This window comes from Phaenicophaeus curvirostris, chromosome 3, assembly GCF_032191515.1.
Source record: "Phaenicophaeus curvirostris isolate KB17595 chromosome 3, BPBGC_Pcur_1.0, whole genome shotgun sequence".
NCBI classification, from domain to species: Eukaryota; Metazoa; Chordata; class Aves; order Cuculiformes; family Cuculidae; genus Phaenicophaeus; species Phaenicophaeus curvirostris.
Window position 1 is genome coordinate 15,823,544 of NC_091394.1, and position 19,653 is coordinate 15,843,196.

Consider the following 19,653-nt stretch of genomic DNA (forward strand, 5'->3'; position numbering starts at 1 on the left):
AGTGATCTGTTTACTCGGTATTTACTGTACAGCAGCGGTTCTGCAAGCATTGGCCTGCAAAGAGGAATCTGAAAGGCTGGCAGTTCCTGGTAATTGTTGTCAGGAGCTCTGTCATCAGTGATGGCTGCACAAGGGTGTGCAGTGTGCTCTCTCAACAGGAGCCAGTCAGTCTCACTGTCTGCACACTCACATGGGATCAGCTGGTGTCCTGTCTGACTTTGGGTTCAAATTTTGACCTGATGCTCCTTTTAGGAATATATGCTTTTTTCCCTGGGATTTTGTGTTATATTTTGTTTTTTTTAAAAAAGCTACAAATTGCTTGCTAGAAAATGGGCATCAAGAGGACTGAATCCCAACTTTGTGTTCTCTAACTGGAGTGTGGGGTCTGGAAAGGGGACTGGCCATCACGTGCCTATTTTATCTTAACTCTTGTAACTGTAATAAAGCTGGAATGTATATGCATAATCAACCTTCTAGATGGTTTAGATGTTTTCCTTACATTTCAAGCTCTCTCTCTTAGCAATGCTATTAATGATTCAACATCTGTGCTTTAGAATCGAACAAGGACTTAGCAGTGGTGGCGGTTATAACCCTGGCCAGCAATCATCTCTTGAGGCCATCACCGTCCATCCACTCCACAAAAAGGCCAATAGGACACACTTTACAGTCTTGTGTTAGAAATTGGAAGATGCATGTTAGGAGGCACTTCTCAATGTTGTCTGTGAATAACTGCAGCCTCATCAAAGGGCAAAATAGTTAAAGTCTTCATTAGAGATGTGGTTTACTGTAGTTTGGCTCTGTAATTAAACAAACCAGCCCCTCCTTATCCACCCACACCCCCAAATACCTGACTTTCATCATTTTTATGATGTCCAGTTGTTAGCTGTGTGAACCAGGCAAGTGTTGCATTTTTCATTTTGTAACCCTCCACTGTTTTGTCCATCAGGATTCTTGAAACTTATTTTATTTGATAAAGACTAATCCGAGGGTACAGTTCCTTCCTTCTGCTGTAGTGCACCTAGAGCCAGTTGCTCCTGTTACTTGTTAACGCTTTGATTTTCTGACTAACAACTTTCATGTGCAGCTTATTCCTATAGCTGTTACCTAGCAACATCAATTTTGTTCCATTTACTTTGTGTCTTCTATTTCAAGAAGTTTATAAGGTGTGTTTTAAGAATGTTGCTGGACTCCAACTGCAAAAGGTAAGGGGGTGTTGTGAATTCTCTCTAGCACCTGCAATTAACGTACATATATTTGGTGTTAGCCTTCCCAGTCTTGTTGGCAGAAATAGGTGCATGTGGGATTTAAAAATTACCTGGAGAATACTGGAGTAGTTACAAGTTCCCTGTTGACTTCTCTGTGTGGCATATCACTGTGCTCAAAGGGTGTAAATGCCTATCTCAATTTCAGGCTCTTTTACCGACCAGCTTCTCTTCTTCTTGCCCTTCTTTCCGCAGTATAGTCCATTTGGCATTCTAAGTTTCACATGCACTGATTTGACATTTTGTAGGCCAACAGTCATAGTTGCAGTACAAAGTAGAGGATTTCATTTAAGCTGATGAACACTAGAAAGTAAAGTAAAGGACTCTTAAGTGCAGAGTCCCATGATGGGGACTCATAGGGTGCATGAAGTTCAGGAGATTTAGGATTCAGGCTTGGCAATTTTAATTCAGACTGTAAACGTTCTGGTCTTGGTGATGTCTGCAGGACACAAAGTTATGTTTGTCTTCTGCCTTCACTGTAAGTAACAGAAAACTTGCAACCTTTTTGTTAGAAACAGGATGTTGATGTGGATACCATAGTATTTTAAATGTTCTTTTTCCTCTTTTAAATTGTGGTTAAGCCCTTCTATTTTAATGTATTTTCTCTGTATTACCTATAGTTTACACAGTGATTCACTGAATTATCAGTGTGGGATGCTAGGATGAAAGCAGTTCTTTGTTTCTTTTCTTTCACTGTTTCCATCTGTCTCCTTGAGGGTTAATTAATGTGTGCAGGAGGGCCTGCTAGCCACTTCAACATCATCCTTTACTGTGCTAAACTTGAGTGAAATCTTAGATTAGTTATATCTTAGTTCTTTGCTTTGTCAAGTGGGATCTTGAACGTGCAGCACTGAAACTCATTTTGGGGAACTGATTCACAGAATTAGGTTGTCAAATAGGAATAGGTGATCAATCGGTGATCAATCTTACTGTAATATCGAACACTTGTTTATATACGTACTGTTAGGCTTCATATAGAATCAGACTTACTTCCATGGCAACAGAAAAGTGGTATAGCCTTTTAATAAATCTTCTGCTGAATTCCCAGTAGTGCTCCTATCAGTCTTCTCTGTGAACTGAGAAAAATAAATTCTGAAATGAGTAAACAAGAAGGAAATTATTTATGTATGTGTACAATTTTTAAAAACCTTTTAAATCACAGCTCACTTAAGTCCTGTGATGTTTTTCGTGGTATTCCTTATGAGGTGCAGACCATATGTAAAAAGGAAGGGAGTTTGCTGGCCTGCTGTTCAAGAGACATGAAAAGCAACCTGGTCTGAAGTTCAAAGCTGTGCTTCTTTCCATGTTCAGTTTTGGGGTTTTTTTTCAGTAAACAGAATTTCTGCTGTGCAATATCCCCCTGACAGCCATGGAAATACCTGTTTTCTTTGAGAGGCTAGCATGGTTAAAGCTGAGTGGGGCTCATTTCAGCATTTTGCTGCTTCAGAGTAAGTGGGATCCTGCTCAGTCCTTTTAGCTGAGCTTGACACGTCAAGGCCAACAACAACCAGAATAAGTAAATAGATTAGGATCTAGGGCGTAGAGAAGGGCTAGAAGCAGAAAGACAAGTGTGACACAGTTAAGCAGAGATTAAAGATTTCTCGGGCCTAATTGAGGGGTTATCATCCTTCCTATGGTATGCTGAGAAACATTCAAATGGTATTTGACCTGCTTTTGTTTTGGTGGGACTTGATAGCTTAGCTTGCTAACTCAATAGAGGGTTTGTAATAAAGTTTTCTTCTTTCCTTGAATTGAACTTTTAATTTTGTTCTTTTAATTGCAATCGTGATTTACTTTACCCGAAAATATTACTTGCAACATCCAGTAGAGCTGGTTTGTGAACGAAGCCAAAGTTGAACAAATTGTGGGCAAAGAAGCAAAATTAAGTGTGTGTGCTTTGGTTCTAGTTTGCAAAAGAACATTGCTCACGATAATACCAAGTATATTCTTATTGTATAAGAAGTTTACAAAACTGCCAGTACCACACCAAAAATATGTCACGGCTATATTTTGCCAGTATTTTCTTCTTAAAAATGACTTTTAAAAGAAAAAAAAAAACCTGCTTGCATGTTCCTGCATGGAAGTGATAAGCTAGCTTCTACATTGGGAGAGGAAAAAAAACCAGACCTCAAATATCCACTTTCACGCTTCTTGATCTTACGGCAGAATTCAGTGCTGATTAGGGAAGAGAGCCTTTAGTATCCCTGGAAACATGTCTGTAAGATAGCTGGAGAGCTGGAGGCTCCTCAGCTACCTTCAACTCTGCCTGCAGTAACCTACAAAGAAGAATCTTCAGGTCAGTCACATTAAGTGTGTGCCTGCTTAGAGGACCAACATGATGCCATACTGGCTCAATGGCCAACAATATGCAAGTTTTGCTGTAACTTGCAAGCTTCAGACTCATTTTTGTCACTGTTTTTTCCTTGTAAAATGATCTTGATAGGGGCTGAATCTCACTGGTTGGTAGCAAAAGGTACTTCAAAGGGTTTCACTGTACATGAAATTTCATTCTGAATAGTGTACCTGCGAGTGATTAAAGCGGCTTAGAAATCCCATGGATGGTTTGTTTGATTTTTATTTATTTAAACTCTGTAGAGAGCCATCACAAGTAACATGCTGGATTACTTGGCAGGCTGAGACATCTGCTGGCACTTCCGAGGAAGGCTACAGCAGTGACTTTTCCTATTGCAGCATGCTGAAATCTCTCCAAAACGTAATGGTACTTAATAGTAAATGCTTTTGTATAGAGATGAAACAGTATGAAATTCAAGATTGCAGGCTTTGTCTATGAAAAGCTTGAGGATCTGTGCTTCTGCAGAAGTTTTATACCAAGACTGAGGGCTATTATTAGCAGTGCTGCACCTGCAGAGAAAAGGAGCTGACAGAAAAGTGAAACCAGATTCTGGACTTGAGTGCAACATATTATTAGGAGAACTCATATATGCACCTCATCAGTGCCTGTCCTGTTGGAAATTGAATTTAGGAGTGTAATTGATATGCTTAAAAGCCTACTAATGGCAATTCAGTGCTTTAAATGGTGTGCTTGGTTTGCTTGATATTTTGCATAAAGTGCCTCATTTTATGCATATTAGACTTCATATTACACTTTTGTGCCTATTTGATTATTCAGGGATAACTTGAGCTGACTCTTTATCATTCCGTCACTGTTACAATAATCTGAAAACTTAATGATCTTGCGTGTTAATAGCATTGTCCGAGTTGCTAATAAATTAGGACCATTGGAGTGTATACCTTGACTTTTCTTCCCTTTCTGCTTTTCACTCTGCTAAGCAATTGCTGTTAGTTACTGTAATTTACTTTCCAACTCTGTGGTCAGGGCCTGTCTTTTGTTTCCTTCATCCAACCCCTAAGGTTTTACTTGATGGCTATCTGACACCCCACAGCTCAATCTTCTGGTACTCTAGATGAATAATAAAATTCAAAGGCCTTGTAATTCAGCCTCTCTGTCTTTATACTCCTACTCCTGTGGTTGTGATTGCTCAAGAAGTGTTTTCAATGCGTCCTCTCCAAATAGGATAAGAATCTGGAGGATGGAATGAAATCTAAATTGCAACTCTCTCTTGAGGTCCCTAAAAATAGCAGGAAAATTATTGTAGACTTTTTCCAAGCAAAGCAAAGTCTAGATTATTGAAAATGCATGAACTGGCTGACAGATAGAGAAGATGGTGTGATCTAGTGAAGGTGAGTCTTAGTGGCAGGGTAGTAGCTGTTAAGCACAGAGACTGAGGGAAATAGCCGCAGAGAAATGAAAGGAAGAAACCTGCTTGTGGGTTGATGGTTTTTTTTGTTCTTTTTTAATGCATGTTCAAACCTAGAAATCTTGTGAATACATTTGCAGTGAAGGCTAAGTGGCTTTTACTTTTAATAAAGGGCGTACCAACTTTCAGTGAGGAACACAGTGTTTCAAGTCATTAAACAGACCTCAGATGTAGGTATGCAACCAGCACTTGTTTAATTCTGAGCAGGGCTTTGGTTCCTCCAACACTGAGAGCTGGGTTTGTCAGCATCCAAAACAATTGCTGTGTAAGTGCCGTGTTCAGTTCTCATTATGGTTGTTGACCCATGTTGTTGGTGGACAGAAATTGAGTGGTGCTGTTTCGGATTAACGTCCTCAAGAAAAGTACTATTGGTACAATATCACTTATGGTATCACAAAGAAAGTATTGTAATTTGTTGCAAGCTCAATAGCTGCTCCTGATGGTTCATCTACCTAGAAAACATGGTGCAAGGAAATATTTGGAGTCAAAAGCATATCTTAGCTGCGTAGTGCTATGTAGATATTTGCTCGCTCCACTGCTTGGCTCTGCTTCCCATCTGTGTCATGAAGAGTTTTGCGAGGTACAAGGTTTACAGGCAGAAATGCTATGTTTTACCAGACCCGTTGATACAGCAAGAAAGTAAAGGCACAGTTTTGGATGCATAAAGTTGCGTTTGGTCTGAAGTAGCTGTTCAGGCAGTGGTTGTGCAGTAACCAGAAGCAGATATCGATGTGTGTGTTCATCAGTCCACTGAACTCCTGGTAGGGACTGACGTAACTTGTGGCTAGGGAGTAATTACAATACTCTGAAATATGAGTGCAGAGAGTGGTTAGTGCAAAAGGCTTGCAGAGTTTAGTTGTCTTGCAGAGCAATATGATCGTTAAGAAGGAACAAATGAGCACAAGTTACTTATTTACTGTGAGGTGAGGTGACATGTATAGAAAGGTTGGTGCACATTTTAGGGACTGATGTTCCTCCAACCACCCACACTGTATCCCTGGTTGATTTAATTTGAGCTTTTTAAAGCAGGGGTCTCTCTATCACATTGCAAGAGCAAAGATACAGATTTTTTTTTTTTTTTTTATGAGAAGTCCTTGGATTGATAGTTAAAAGCTTGCATTGCCCTTCAAAACACCGTATCACAAAAAAAAATGCAGAAATACAGATAGGATTTTTAACAAACTATAATGATGGCTTTCCAATGTACGCAGCAGAAATGTGTATCTTCAACCTGTTTATTTGTGTAACCTGGTCTAGGGGTTTTTTTCCTTCGAAATTATTGTATCTTGAAAAGTGTTTATTGTACTATTTGACACAATGACCAGCTGAACTAAGATATTTGTAAGCGATATAGTTTTGGAATGTATGTCAGTGTATCAATAAGTGAAATGGCACTTCATAGTAGCTTTGGGGCTATTAAAAATCCTGCCAAATTTTGGTTATATGTATAAGTAAATACTATAGTAGGAATATTCCATTCTGTGTCAGCAGGCTTTCACTGAGGAAGGCAAAATAAATACCCATTGCTGGCCATTATTAGCTGCATTTTTCTGCTCCAAAATAAATATTTTTTGCAGTAAAAAATTTGCACTGTATAAATATAGCTATAAAATGATGTGGTAACTACTGAAACTTAGCCTTTAGTCTTTTAGATTTCTAGATGTATTACACTGCCTTTATTTTTTCTTTCAGATGACGATGTGGACCTAGAAGCTTTGGTAAATGACATGAATTCATCATTTGAGAGTTTATACTCTACATGCAGTATGCAGTCGGAAACCACTCCACTCCTTCAAAATGGTCAGCTCAACCGCAGCCAGTTGCCGTCCTCAGGATCTGGTGCCCTGCAGCCCGTGTCTCCAAGGCAGAAGGTGCAGCGATCTCAGCCGGTGCGCATTATGGCAGTCAGGTAGGAACAAGGGACTTGCTCTTTTTCTTTAAATGGTGTCTTGAACTAGCTTCTAAAGAACTCATTTTAAAATAGAAGATCAACTTTACTAAGAGCCTAGTTATGTGAGACTGGATTTTTGCACAGAAAAAAAAGATGTACCAGGTAAGTGAAGGACATAAATTTTCCCTGTATTTTGTCAAATGCAAAAATGCCACATTTTTACCCTTTTTTAAAATCAATGTTCGATATACCTGTATTAGCATTTGTGTAGAAGTGTATTGTTGGTACCAATTTGCACAAATGATGTGCGTATTTAAATTTATTTCAGAACTGTTTAAAGTATTTCCTTAGGTATGGTGCTTGCTGACAGCTTCTTGGTTTTATAAAACATAGAAGGCTGTGTAGATGAATGAGGGCACATTCAGCTAGTTTTGTTATACAAAAAATACCGCTGTTTGTAGAAGTTTCGTGGACAATCCAAGACAAATAAAAAGGGAGCATGTCATAGTTAGTTAATTGTTCTTCCAGGAGCACTTATAGCTCTTGCACCTGAATGCATTTGGTGAGTCATTACAGAAAAAGAAGTGTTTAAGTTGTCAGGATTGGGGCTTGAATTCAGGCTTCAGGTGGAATACACTTGGTGGTGGTGGTAGAGTCTATAGGTGATGCTGAGGTTCTTAAAATCTTCTTTTTAGGCAGCAGGAGGAAAGGAGCTTCTGTCAGCATGAGTAGGTAAATTGCCTGAAGCAGAGGCATATGAAGATTTACTTTCTATGTAGTTAACAATGTCTTCTTTAAAGTAAGTGAATTATAATAATAATAGTAGTAATAAAAAGAAAAATCCCAGATGTGGAAGAAGTTGCTCCTAATTGTTTACACTGATACATTTCCTATAGGGATATTATTCTTAAGACAGGCAGCTTTTCTATGTGAATGGGTAGTATGCAGTAACTGTGATACAACCAAGTCACCTAATGATGTAATTGTTTTTACAAGTAGGTTTGATTTTTTTTAACCTTGAATAAGGGTGTACTTTAAAATGCACTCTCTAGAGTGCTCTAACTGTCAGTGCTTTGTAAATATGTTGAACATTTAAGCTATTTGTGGCATTTCAAAACTTGGCAAATATTTTCTGAAAACACTCTGCCTTTCTGAATGCTGTCTGTATGCACAAGAACATTGTGTATTTGTCATGGAAAATAATGGTAAAACTTTTATTCAGGGATATCTAGACCTCTTTCCTGTACAGAGGAATGGCTGCATCTTTTCCTCAGCCAGAAGGGAATGGTTGAGTGTGTTAATTCTCTTAAGAGCACAGCTTTATGTCATAAAGTAAATGATGTACAGTAGCAATTACAGGCAGAGCAGAGCACGGTGTAGTGAATTCTCATTTTAAGAAAACCATGCTTTCTAATACAGTCCACTCTGTCATTCCACTTCTTATAATGGAAGTCAGTCAAAAACTTGCAATACAGAGCACTATTGCACAGCTGCCAGTACAAGTCTAGTGGGCTGAAGGGATCTTACACTGTACCCTGTGTTGTAGGGAAATGCACACAAGTAACACACACAAAAAAAAAAAGTCAAGTGGGTCAAGTAGTCTTTTGCATAGCTCATAGTTATGGTTGGAAGCTGCTACTATTTATGGCAATGCCCAGATCTGTAAGGCTCATTCATAGAACACTAAGGGAACTAAATTGCAGGACAAGTTACTGGCAGAGCAGATTTCACAGTAATTATTTTATCAGGCACTGAGTTCTGGTACAGGCAGAGACATAAAGCATGCCCAGAGAGGCAAACCCAGTAGTTCTCTCTCAAGCAGCTGGGTTAAGAAGACTCTACTTGCTGAAGGAAAAATGAAAGAAATGCATGGGGAAAAAAATGAAAGCAAACTGAGTTTTTAATAATGATTCATGTTCCAAAGGCAATCAACTCCTGGATTTGAAAAGTTCCGCGATTGCCACTAGGTGGTGCCTTCTGCAAAGGAGTTACAGCCCAGCCAGCCGCGGAGTCGCTTAGTTCATCTTCAATGGTGATGCCCTATCAGTAGGGAAACTTAAAACACTTTGTGTAGTCCTTAATAGATCTTACATCGTTTCAGCCTTATTTGTGGTAATGGGTAGGCTTTAGTTTTCCTTCTGTTGGTGTAGGCAGTGCAGGTGTATACAAACTGGGACTTCAAGCTCTGTTGGTCCTTAAGACTTGTGAGGCATATGTTGGGAGACGCATGAAAAAAATTGTCTGAATTGTAACCTTACAACTAGGATAAGGTGGGAGGATGTGATTGCAGTTCATTGCTCAAGCTGGATCTTTGCATTTCCATTTCCAGGAAATGCCAAGTTGCTTGGAGATGCAATCTGGTATTGTAGTGGAGTGACAGCATTGATTGCAGTTTCAGCTTTACTGCAGTACACCTTTGTTTGCAGATCCACATGGAATTTGACTCCAAGTGGCTACAGTTGTGTTCTCTTCTTCTTTCACATTGGCTTGGAAGAGCTTAACTGACTTCTTGACACACAGAGCCTAAGCTTGTTAGCTAGCACTTAGTAACAGCAAGTACAGATGAGTATTTCTGGTTATTTTATTCATGCAGTTACCTCAGTTACTCACCAAAGTAATCAAGTTATAAGTAACAAAACAAGCATAGATGTGTGACTGGTCATTTTAACATGTGATTGCCTACTTTGTACTTGCAGTTGCTGTAACTGTATAGAACTTCCTTAGAAAGTGGTTGCAATTCCTTTTCTTTAGCATCATTATTGTGATTGGTGGGGCAGGAGATCCAGGCCTTAGTGATGCTAGCTTGCTCCTCTTAATGCTTAGTGCTTCTGTATTTGTAGGCGTCTTCAAGAAGAAGAACAGCAATTCAGAACATCGTCTTTGCCAGCCATCCCAAATCCATTCCCAGAACTTTGTAGCCCCGCAAGCTCTCCAGTGCTGGCACCTGGATCTTTACCTCAGAGTCAACCTGCTAGTAAGCATGTGAGTATGGGATGAAGCTGTGTCTCTCCTATTTGTATTCAAACCAGCAGTGGACTATTTCATTTTGAAGGCAGAAAGAGAGTTTCAAGATAAGTAGAAACACTTAAAGGCTTTAGCTCTGACTAGGGCAGCACTGGCAGAGAGTGTCTTCAAACAGGCTTCAGGGTTTTTTTAAGAGATTTGTAAAATGAAGTGTAAAAGTGAAGCAAGTCTCTTTCAGATACAAGCATGTTGCAGATGAAGCAGTAGTGTCTAGTATCTTTCAGATTTTGTTATCCAAAGTAATGTCTTACTAATTCAGAAGTGAAGGGAATTAGCTTAGAGATGGATCTGTGCATGTTACGCTGCATATGCTAGGTGTCACACTGAATAGTTGTCTGTTTTTTTTTAAGAAAGGAGTGCTGCTTCATTTTGCTGTTTTTCTTGAAGGCGCTCAAAAAGCAAAATAATGTTCTTATAGCATGTAAGTAGGCACAGTTTCTTGTAATGGGACTTAAGGGGAGAACTGTTTCATGGAAAGCTGGTTGAGCATCTCTCTGGGTTCTTGGCAGTGCAGATAGCACAGACCGAGCTTTCCTGTGGTCCAAAGGAATAACCTTAGTGACACTGCAAGCAGTGTTTCTTCTCTGTTCCACTCCGCTCTCTGAGAAGCAACCATCTTGTTTTGTATTAGGCCTTGAAAATGTTTAGAGGCTAAAGTTGGGCACAACTGTGCTCATTTGCATGGGGATGAGAAGATGGATTGCTCTTACTGTTGGTTTAGAACAGTTGTGTGCCTGAGTACCCGGAGATATCATGTTCTGTATCACTGCACAGGTAGTTTGTTCGTAGCTCCTACATCTGCACTGACTGATAAATGGGATTGGGTGAACAGTTCAGCTACAAGCAGCGGACCCTAATGTGCACATCATTATGGACAATAATGTGCACATTTACATCTTCTGTATTGCTTTACCTGACTGTAAACTGCTGCCTGCTGCATCTTCATTGATTGTACTGTATTTCTTATATGTGCAAGACAGAGAATCAAATAATGCCCTGTGAAAAAAGTGAGTCATTAAGTTGGGAATTTAGCAGGACCTCATCAGAGGCCTGGGTTGTGGGCTGAGCAGAGGGGCTGATTTGCCAAAGCAGTGCTACTCTGACTCCAGGGAGAGAAAACAAGGGGGAATTCTCTTCTGCCTCCTGGCACTTGTCAGCTGAACATAGCTGCCATTGACATGAACTGAAGATGCTGATGAACCTACTTTTACCTTTCCAAATATGCCCCAGTTTCAGGGCTTCTTTGCCTTTTATTTTACTAAAATTAACCAAGCCACCCTAAAAGTGACTCTTGAAAGCCTTAAGAACCCTAAATGATCTGTGCATCAGTTTTTGATGAAATTTAGGAACTAGTGGTTTAACAGCACATAAATATATAAGTAAGCAATCATTTCTAAGATCGTTATAAAGGCAGGATAAAAGCAGACTTTTTTTTTCCTAAATTTTACTTTTTTTTTTTTAATTAATCTATCTAATTTTAAAAGGGAAAACTATGTCAAGCCTTGTGAAAGCCTAAATGAAATAAGTATTGTGTAGATATGCTTGCTGCTGAAGTTCTTAATCAAAGACTATCCATTATAGTTGTAAATCCTCCTGGGGAAGAGATCAGGAGTTAAAGCATGTTGGCCAATAGCACCTTGTACTGATGATGCAGATATACTGTTCCTTTCAGTTTATTGACTGATTTAGGGGAGGAAAGGATAGGAAGGCATTCTTTTGCTTGCTAATGAGTTACTTTCCTCTAATGAAGAAATAGAAGAACAGAGTTGGAAAAAACTCTAGTTTTACAGTATTAATGGACAAAAGTAAGGACAAAGAGTAGGTTCACTTTCTTCATGAAGGAAAAAATCTTATTTTTAATACCTTGATTTTAAACATGGAGTGTTGTTGGATAAAAAAATAATCGTTCTGTCTAGCCTCCTCATGGGTTTGTTGGTTATGTTTAATCCAATTCTAGTTCTCTTCAGTGGAGTCTGCTAACATCATGAGTGAAAAATGAGTAAATTAAGAAATGTTATACATCTTTGTAACTTGATCCCATTAAAAAATATGAAGTTTGGGAATGTTATTAAATGCTTTTGCTTAAGTAAATGTCTGTAGATACAATATAAACTGATTGTCAACAAAATAAGTGATGAGTTTAGTTAAAGAAGTGCAACAGCAGGTGTTAATGGCTGGCAGTTAGTGAGAATGAGCTGTGTTTTAAGAAAAATATAAATACAACATTAAATGCCAACCAAGGTTAAACATAATGATGCTTAATGTAAAGTTCTCTGCTTGCAGATTATAAACAAGGATTAAAATTGGAGATTGGAATGAGCCATTCTGGTTACCTGGAATGTATGATGTGTTAGAGAAAAGTAATTCCCTTCATGCCTTTGGAGCATTTGCAAGTAAATAGGCAAATGGCAGTTCTTGCAGTGGTGCTGCAGCTCTGATCACACAGGGCATCAGGGCACATGCATGACCTGGAGAAAATGATGCCTTTGGTGAACTTGCACCCAGGGGACTTGAGAGGGACCCAGGTTAATGTAGTCTTCAGGGCATTTGGGAGAGAACAGAATATTTTGTTTGCTTAATTTTGTGCATCACTGAGGAGCAGCTTGTCTGATGCAGCTTCATAAGAAATGAAGTGTCATTAGTATTGTTCTTCATGGAACAACTCGGTCTTACTTTTTAATAATACTAAAATACCACTCTGCAATGATAAAACCTAGTAGTGGTTATGCAAGAGGAATTTAAAGATTTGGTTGTGTTAAGCACAGAAGAGTCTCGTGTCACGCTGCTGAGCCTTGGACGTAAAGAAATGCCATCTCTGTTCAAGTCTTACTAAATTCAAACTTTTTGCTAGTACATTGTTCTTGTAGAAAAAGGATGCACGTGTTAACGAAAGAGCAGTTACAGGAGCTTTCTGGTTATAAAGCTTGAATTGTATTTGCAGCTGAAAAAATGGATGTCATCTTTTCTCATATGCAAAATTTTATTCACATAGCTGGAGCTGGAGATGTACATTTCTTGTTAAGATGCTTCTAATCCTTTTCCTTATTTTTTTTCATCCTGTTCTCACTGCTTTTTTAACAAGCAGTTTGCAACATTGCTTGTGTGCTGCTCTGCATTTGTTTCGTGCTCTTTCTTGGCAAAGAAAGGTAAAAGCAGTGAAGCAATGAAAAAATAGTTGTAATAAACCTTTCTTACTGTTTTGTGGTGATTTTTTTTTTGTTTTCTCTTGATGATGAAGCATTTTCTTTATCTTACTCAAAAAACCTGTACATATCAGGAATAACGTTTTTCTCTTCCTTTATTTTCTGAGATCTGTTGGGTAATGGCACTGATTTCACCGCAGCAGGAAGCAGAATGCCACCTCTAGCTCTGTTGCCAATCAGGCACTGAATACTGCTTTTGAAGCTGATGGCTGCAGAAGCGTACCGCAGCTGCTCCCCAGAAGACAGAGAACAGTGAGAAATAACAAGTCTTCTGTACTAGCACAAAACTAAAACCACATGTAAGCAAATGAGATAGTCATTTAATGGTAGCATCAGTGTATCAATCTGGGAGGTAAAACTGCAAAGTTAGGCTGAATGAAATCATTGGGGTTTTTATTTGACTCTGAGTAATCTCTGGTTTTAAAAAAAAAAGCTTAAGTTAAAAGATTTATAGATCCTTTGTTTTTTTTGTAGATGCTTAGGCAGGTTGAGTAACTTATAGGTAATTTAGTAGGAAAAGACTTTAGAGGAGAAATAACTGTGAACCTTTAGGTTACATTTCAAACTCTATCCTGCACTCAGCAACCTCCACAGTGATGAGGTCTGTGCTAATACGGTTGTGTGAACAAACATGTCTGATGGTAAAAGTTAAGAAATTACTTGCAATTAAATAGATAATATGCACCTTGGGCATTCAGTGCTATGATCCTTTATTACAGTTCCACAGGTGGAAGCAGCCCAGTGAACTTCTACAGTGAGGAATGTTAGATATCAATTTGTTGATAGCGAATGGAATGTGGTTCTGTTAAAATTGGCACCACTGAAGTTTTGATGACAGAGTCAACCACTTAATGAGTACCTGGCTGAAAAGTACCAGCTAGCAGTGCTACTTGGGTCAGTAGCTACTTCAGCTACTGGTGTGGTGAGTGAGACGCAGCAGATGTCTTGTGTTTGGAGAAAATATGACCCTTCAGGCAGTAGCTGCCAAAAATTTCTTAAGTTCTTGAGTCAAGAGCTGCTTTGTCTGTGAGCTTGGGCAATAGGAGGCTGACAGGAGAGGAGGTATCTGATCAGTGCATGTGTTTCCTCCTTCATCATGTGCCTCACTGTCCTCTTAAGTACCACCTGTCTGCCGTTCACCCCAGAGCCCAACCACAAGCTGGGATAAACCTCAGCAGACATCTGTGAGCATGGAAACACTCCTGCTTTCCATGCTGGGAAGGGTGGGTAATGGTGGGAGCAGGAAGGACATTTTCTGGGTGACACAGTGGGGCATTGAAAGACGATTTGATGGTTGTGGTTTTCCCTTTCCATTTCCCCTACATCTTTGTTCTTAAAACGCATGTACGCCTCCAAACACAAGATCACCCTGTGTCTGACAGGGACAGTGATTGTGGTTGGGAGAAGGGACAGCTGAAAGTTTTTAAAATATCATTTACTTAACAGGATAAATATGTTTGTCAAGAAAAATGGAAACCAGAAAATTACACCAAACCAAGACCAAACATTTGTCCAAAAGATTGCTAAAAACATCAGACAGCTAGGTTACTGCTAACTGAAGTCCATCTTTGTGTTGCTGGTATAAACGAAGAACTGATCGGTAACTTAGTTTATAATTCTGTTTGTGTACAAATATTTTGGAAAAAGCATGCAATAATTACATGTAGGTCACTGCAGTGCCACAGGATATTAGGCTAAAGTATTTTGTGTGAGTCAATGAAGCTTTCAACTGTAAAAATAGGGCAAATTTCTCACATCCCCCCTCTATACAGCCCAGGCAAACGTCCAAATAGCAGTTTGATGTACCAAAATTATTTACTGTTTTCTAGCAAATTAAATTCACAAATGGGTATGAATTAATGCCATTCTTTTTTTCCAGATTTAGTTACCCTTCAAGCAAACTCCTGTAAACAGACTTCTTAGTTTTAATTGTTTTAATTACATGTTATGATGCACATTTTTTTTTCATTTTTCTTCCCATAAAACTTTTGTATTGGCTTTTTGGAAGACAAGGATGTTGATTTCAAAAAGAGAAGATGCATAAAAATACAAACTTCTGTATAATGAAAACTTTATATACTAACTTAGAATTCATAATTTTTGTACTTAATCCTGCAGTTCAGTCACCTCTAGCAACAAGACATTTTGAAAATAAAAACTGACATTGAGTTGAGTCAACAGGATTTTACTTTCTCTAAATAGGACAAATCCTGTAGCTGGATTAATCTGGACAGTTCCTTAGGTCCCAGTCCAGGCTCAACTATAAAATACGGGGTTTCATGGGTGTTTGCCATGATATATCATATTGTTTTTCTCGCATCTTTCTTCGAACCAAGTCTCTTAAGCTACATAAATAAATGGTATGTATATTGTTCTGTAGCATGTTTAACTTGGATGCCTTTTTTAAAGAAAGTTGTTATTATTATTGGGAAAAAGTTTGGGATGATCAGGCCTACACTGCAGGGCTGTGATCTAACTGTATGAAAAGAGTCCTTGTACTTCCCTGGGTGCCCTTCTCTTATTTGGAGAATAACACTTTCCTGAACTAAATGATGGGCTAAATTTGATTGACACTGTAGTAAAGAAGTTGCGTTATTTGTTTTCTTATTCCTTCTATCACTCAAACATGTTGTCGCATTACTTCTGAAGAAACTGGGAAGATGTGTTCACATGGTTTTGAAAGTCTCATTTGCTCATATTGAAGGGGAGGGTAATGAATAACTGAAGACTGATGAGTTTGCTGGACTAAGCTGAAGATAAGCAGTCCTCAGTGCTGTAAGTGCTGGGTGGTTGGTGGATCTGCAGGCTTTTTAGCTGGAGCCCAGTAGTCTACTGGGGACTGGGATCAGAATGAAGCCAAAGCTACCATTTCTCCTTCCTCATGCCTATTACAGCAAGAGGCTTGGTGGTAGAAAGAAATGAATCTCTGCTCTTACTTCTGAAGTGTCAAAACAGCAGTCACAGTCCCAGCATGAAATACTGGAAATATTAAAGGCATCTCATGGTCAAACCCCAAAAGTATGTTATATGCTGGGATTTTTTGTTTTTAGTGATACAAACCTGGCCCCGCTCCCCGGAGCATTTTGGTTCTTTACCTTTAAGTGGCACTTCGGCAGCAGGAGGAGGGCAGTGTGGTTGGGACCAGCGACAGCATTCTGGGGGATGCATTGTCCAGCCAAGGATGATCTAGCATGCTCTGCGGGACAGGGCTGGCCTGACCCAAACCTACTCTGATACACATGTGCTAGCAACCCTGTGGGAGTTCAGCCACACAGTAACGCTTGCAGTTGTTTTAAAAAGCTGTTTTACAGTAGCAAGACCATCACAGTTAACCTTTAGGACTGCCTTTTGTAAATACTGAACTGCGTGTAGTACAAACTGCAGCAGTTTTGCATCAGCGTATTCACACTAGATTGCACTAGGTTTTTGTGTGTGCCTTTTAGTTTTATGTACCCTTACACATTTTTTGTTGTGCTACATTACTCTCACTATATTTTATTAATGGCACAGTGAGAATATAACTTGGCTGTCCTGTGCTTTGATCAAGAATTGACAGCACTGAGAAGCTATCAGACAAAGTGTGGGGAAAGAGAGGAAAATGTAACATGAAAGAAATTTTAATTCTCTCTGCGCCTAGTGAGACAGGCAGGAGTGGGTTTGCGTATAAACATCAGTGCAGTGGGGAATGGGGTGGGGGGGAGACTGTACTGAGTGATGGTAATTACACTGTAAGTGAGTGGTTGAGGAGAATCAGAAATGTCACAACATCATACTGATAGCCTTTAAGGAGTTGCTAAACGTAGTGGGAATAGCTTTGCTGAGTCTCAGCTCTCCTTGCTTTCTGGGCTGTTTGGACTTGAGGTGTGAGTTCAGGTCAACTTTAGGCATTTTTGATAGAAAACATTATGGACCTCTGCTACCCAATAGAACAGGTGCAAGAAAGGACCAAGTCAGAGGTTTAGAGCCTCTGTTCTGTATCCTCCATAAGCTTGCACTGTTCCCAGCAATTGGCAGCTGAGTTGACCACAAGGTCTTTTCTGAAGTGAACTGAGGCAGCCCCTACAGAGCTGCACTGGCACCTGCGGCTGAGCTGCGGATGATCCCCTAGTGAGTCCTGTGGGCATATGTAGTGCTGGACTGGGAAGACACCCAGTTTTTTGCTTGCTTGCTGGCATTTACTTTAGAGATGGTAGGATAAGCCAGTGTTTAGTTCCAAACCATCAGCACAGTGGTTGCATAAGTATTAGGAGCAATGCTGTTCGTTCACAGCAGGAAAAAGTAATTTTTGGGCTTGCTGTAATTACCTGGACAGTGAACTGTGACCATGTTTAAAGTGGAGATCTGTTTCAAATGTCTGTCTTCACATAGGTAGTGTTTGTGTGTGGATACACAGGAGAGGAATGAACTTGCAAGTTCCTTGGCATGGTAATGGAGTGTTTATGCATTGTTCCAGAGCTTGCAGATACAGTTTTGTTCCATTTCTTAAGCAGACGGGATGTTAGTTGGAATTTAATAACATTTTTGCATTAGAAGAATACCACTGAGTCAATTAAATCATTGCAGAACGAGTTTCAATTGTCTGTGCTCTTGATTTAGTGTCTCCTTATTGCTGTAAAATTCTTACTGTATTATTCTTTTTCCTAATAGGAATGCCATAGGAGTGCAGGATTACTGTGCTAAAAAGTGATTTTGTTTAATTAATGTTAGTGCTTCAATCTTTGCTTCAGCCTGGCTGTAATCTGAACATCATTTATAAAACTTACATAAAACCAAGTTTAATCTGGACTTGTTAAAAGGCAAGCCATCCCTCATTCATAGAAGCTACATGTCATGATTCTCTATTGGCATTAGGATTGCTTGTTCTCTCCAGTGGTACGCCCTGCTGCTGCCAGGGTTACTGGAACTGGTTTCTCCTGCTGCATTTCAGGAAGCGACAGAGTTGGAAATACTTCCGTTATGCTTCATGCCATAAATGTTTGGTTTTTCTCCTGTTGCTGAGGGGAGAATGAATAGCCACCAGAAGCAAAGCAGCTGGGAGTTTGGATGTGAAAGCCCATGTCAGGCATGGGAGGTTTCAGAGGAACACGAATAAAGCAGACTTACTACCAGTGAAATTTCATGAACAGCAAAGCAAAAACTGTTCTGTAGGTTTTTATGAGGGGAAGGGGGCAATGGTGGGAGGGACCTTTAAAAGCTGCTTTTGTTTCTCACCAAACAGGTGCCACTTTAAAGCACTCAGATCTTTCCGCCACCCCTTTTATCTGCCTGAATCTTGTCAGGCTAGAGTGAGGAACTGCTCTGCTTTTTGGGGATGTTAAAATATGGTTAATGAGGGCACCACTTTACCCTGCATACACCCAATGTCAGCAGTGTGCGCTGCTCATCCAGACATCGAGGAACATCATCTCCACCCACACCTCACGCTTGTCAAATGGTCCAGGCCATTGCAGAAGGCATCACACTTGCTGAAGTGCGCTCAGCAGCTACAGAGTGCCCAAGCAAGAGGAGGTGACTTGGGAGTGCCAGGAGGTAATGTCTGTGCCCTGCAGACAAAGGGGAAAGTTGGCTGCCTCACCCTATGATGACCTTGCCCATGTTCCTTCTCGCACCTTTTAAATTCACCTTTAAAAATCACATTTTCTTACTATCCTTGTCAAAATAAATAACAAGAATAGGAACAAGCCAGATCTAAGGAAAAAAACTTGCTTAAAAAAACCCCAAATGAGGTGAAAAATGTTATGGAAAAGCATATTCTAAGCTAAAATAACAGCATCCTGATAGTAAAACACCAGGATTTAATTTTACAGACAAATTTGCCCTCTGGCTTTTGTGAGTCATTTTTGAGCTTGTCTTTGCCTGCAGACTATTAAAAGCAGGTAATTACTCTGAAATAACTTGCTTGTCATACTGTTGCTGGTCACACTTATTTTCCCTATTGCTTACTAAAATCCATTGAAAGCAAGCCAGCTACAGTATTTCCAGACCTTATAAATAGCTTTACCGAGGTTTCCAGCGATTCCCATTCCCCAAGTACTCAGTTATGTAGAACAAGCTATAGACAGTATCTTTCAGTGTCAGGTATCTGGTACACAAGTTTTAGCAATGAAACATAACTGTTGTGTTTCAGTTTATGAATGATCTTCACTGAGTTGTCCCAAGCTCCAGAGTGGTGTTATGTGTTTTAAGTTAGTGGTTAGTATGTGTGTGTGTATATCTTTATCTGTCCATCCATGTATTTATCTATCTGTATGAGAATATGTATAGGAGAAGATTAAAAGATTGCTTGCAATGCTGTCACATACCTTGTAATGGATTTATGGAGCAACTTGAAAAGAAATAGACATTAAGAACATAAAGATCACCCTCCTCTTCATTAGGCAGGGAATTGAAAGCTGATGTTGCAGAAATGACGACACCTAGTCATGCAAACAAAACCTTGTATTTGATGTTCTCAAAGTATTTTTCTGCATTATATCCTGTTTTGTTCTATGGAT

General features: G+C 39.5%; 1 protein-coding gene across 4 annotated transcripts in view; it reads left to right on the top strand.

Annotated features, from left to right (window-relative positions):
- Positions 1-19,653, top strand: part of GRB10 (growth factor receptor bound protein 10) — a 148,460-nt gene that overhangs the window by 82,650 nt on the left and 46,157 nt on the right. For all 4 annotated transcript variants that reach the window (XM_069853426.1, XM_069853428.1, XM_069853427.1 and 1 more), the window contains 2 exons: positions 6,734-6,950; positions 9,773-9,914. In XM_069853426.1, the coding sequence (XP_069709527.1) occupies positions 6,734-6,950; positions 9,773-9,914 (359 nt within the window). The remainder of the gene's footprint in view (positions 1-6,733; positions 6,951-9,772; positions 9,915-19,653) is intronic.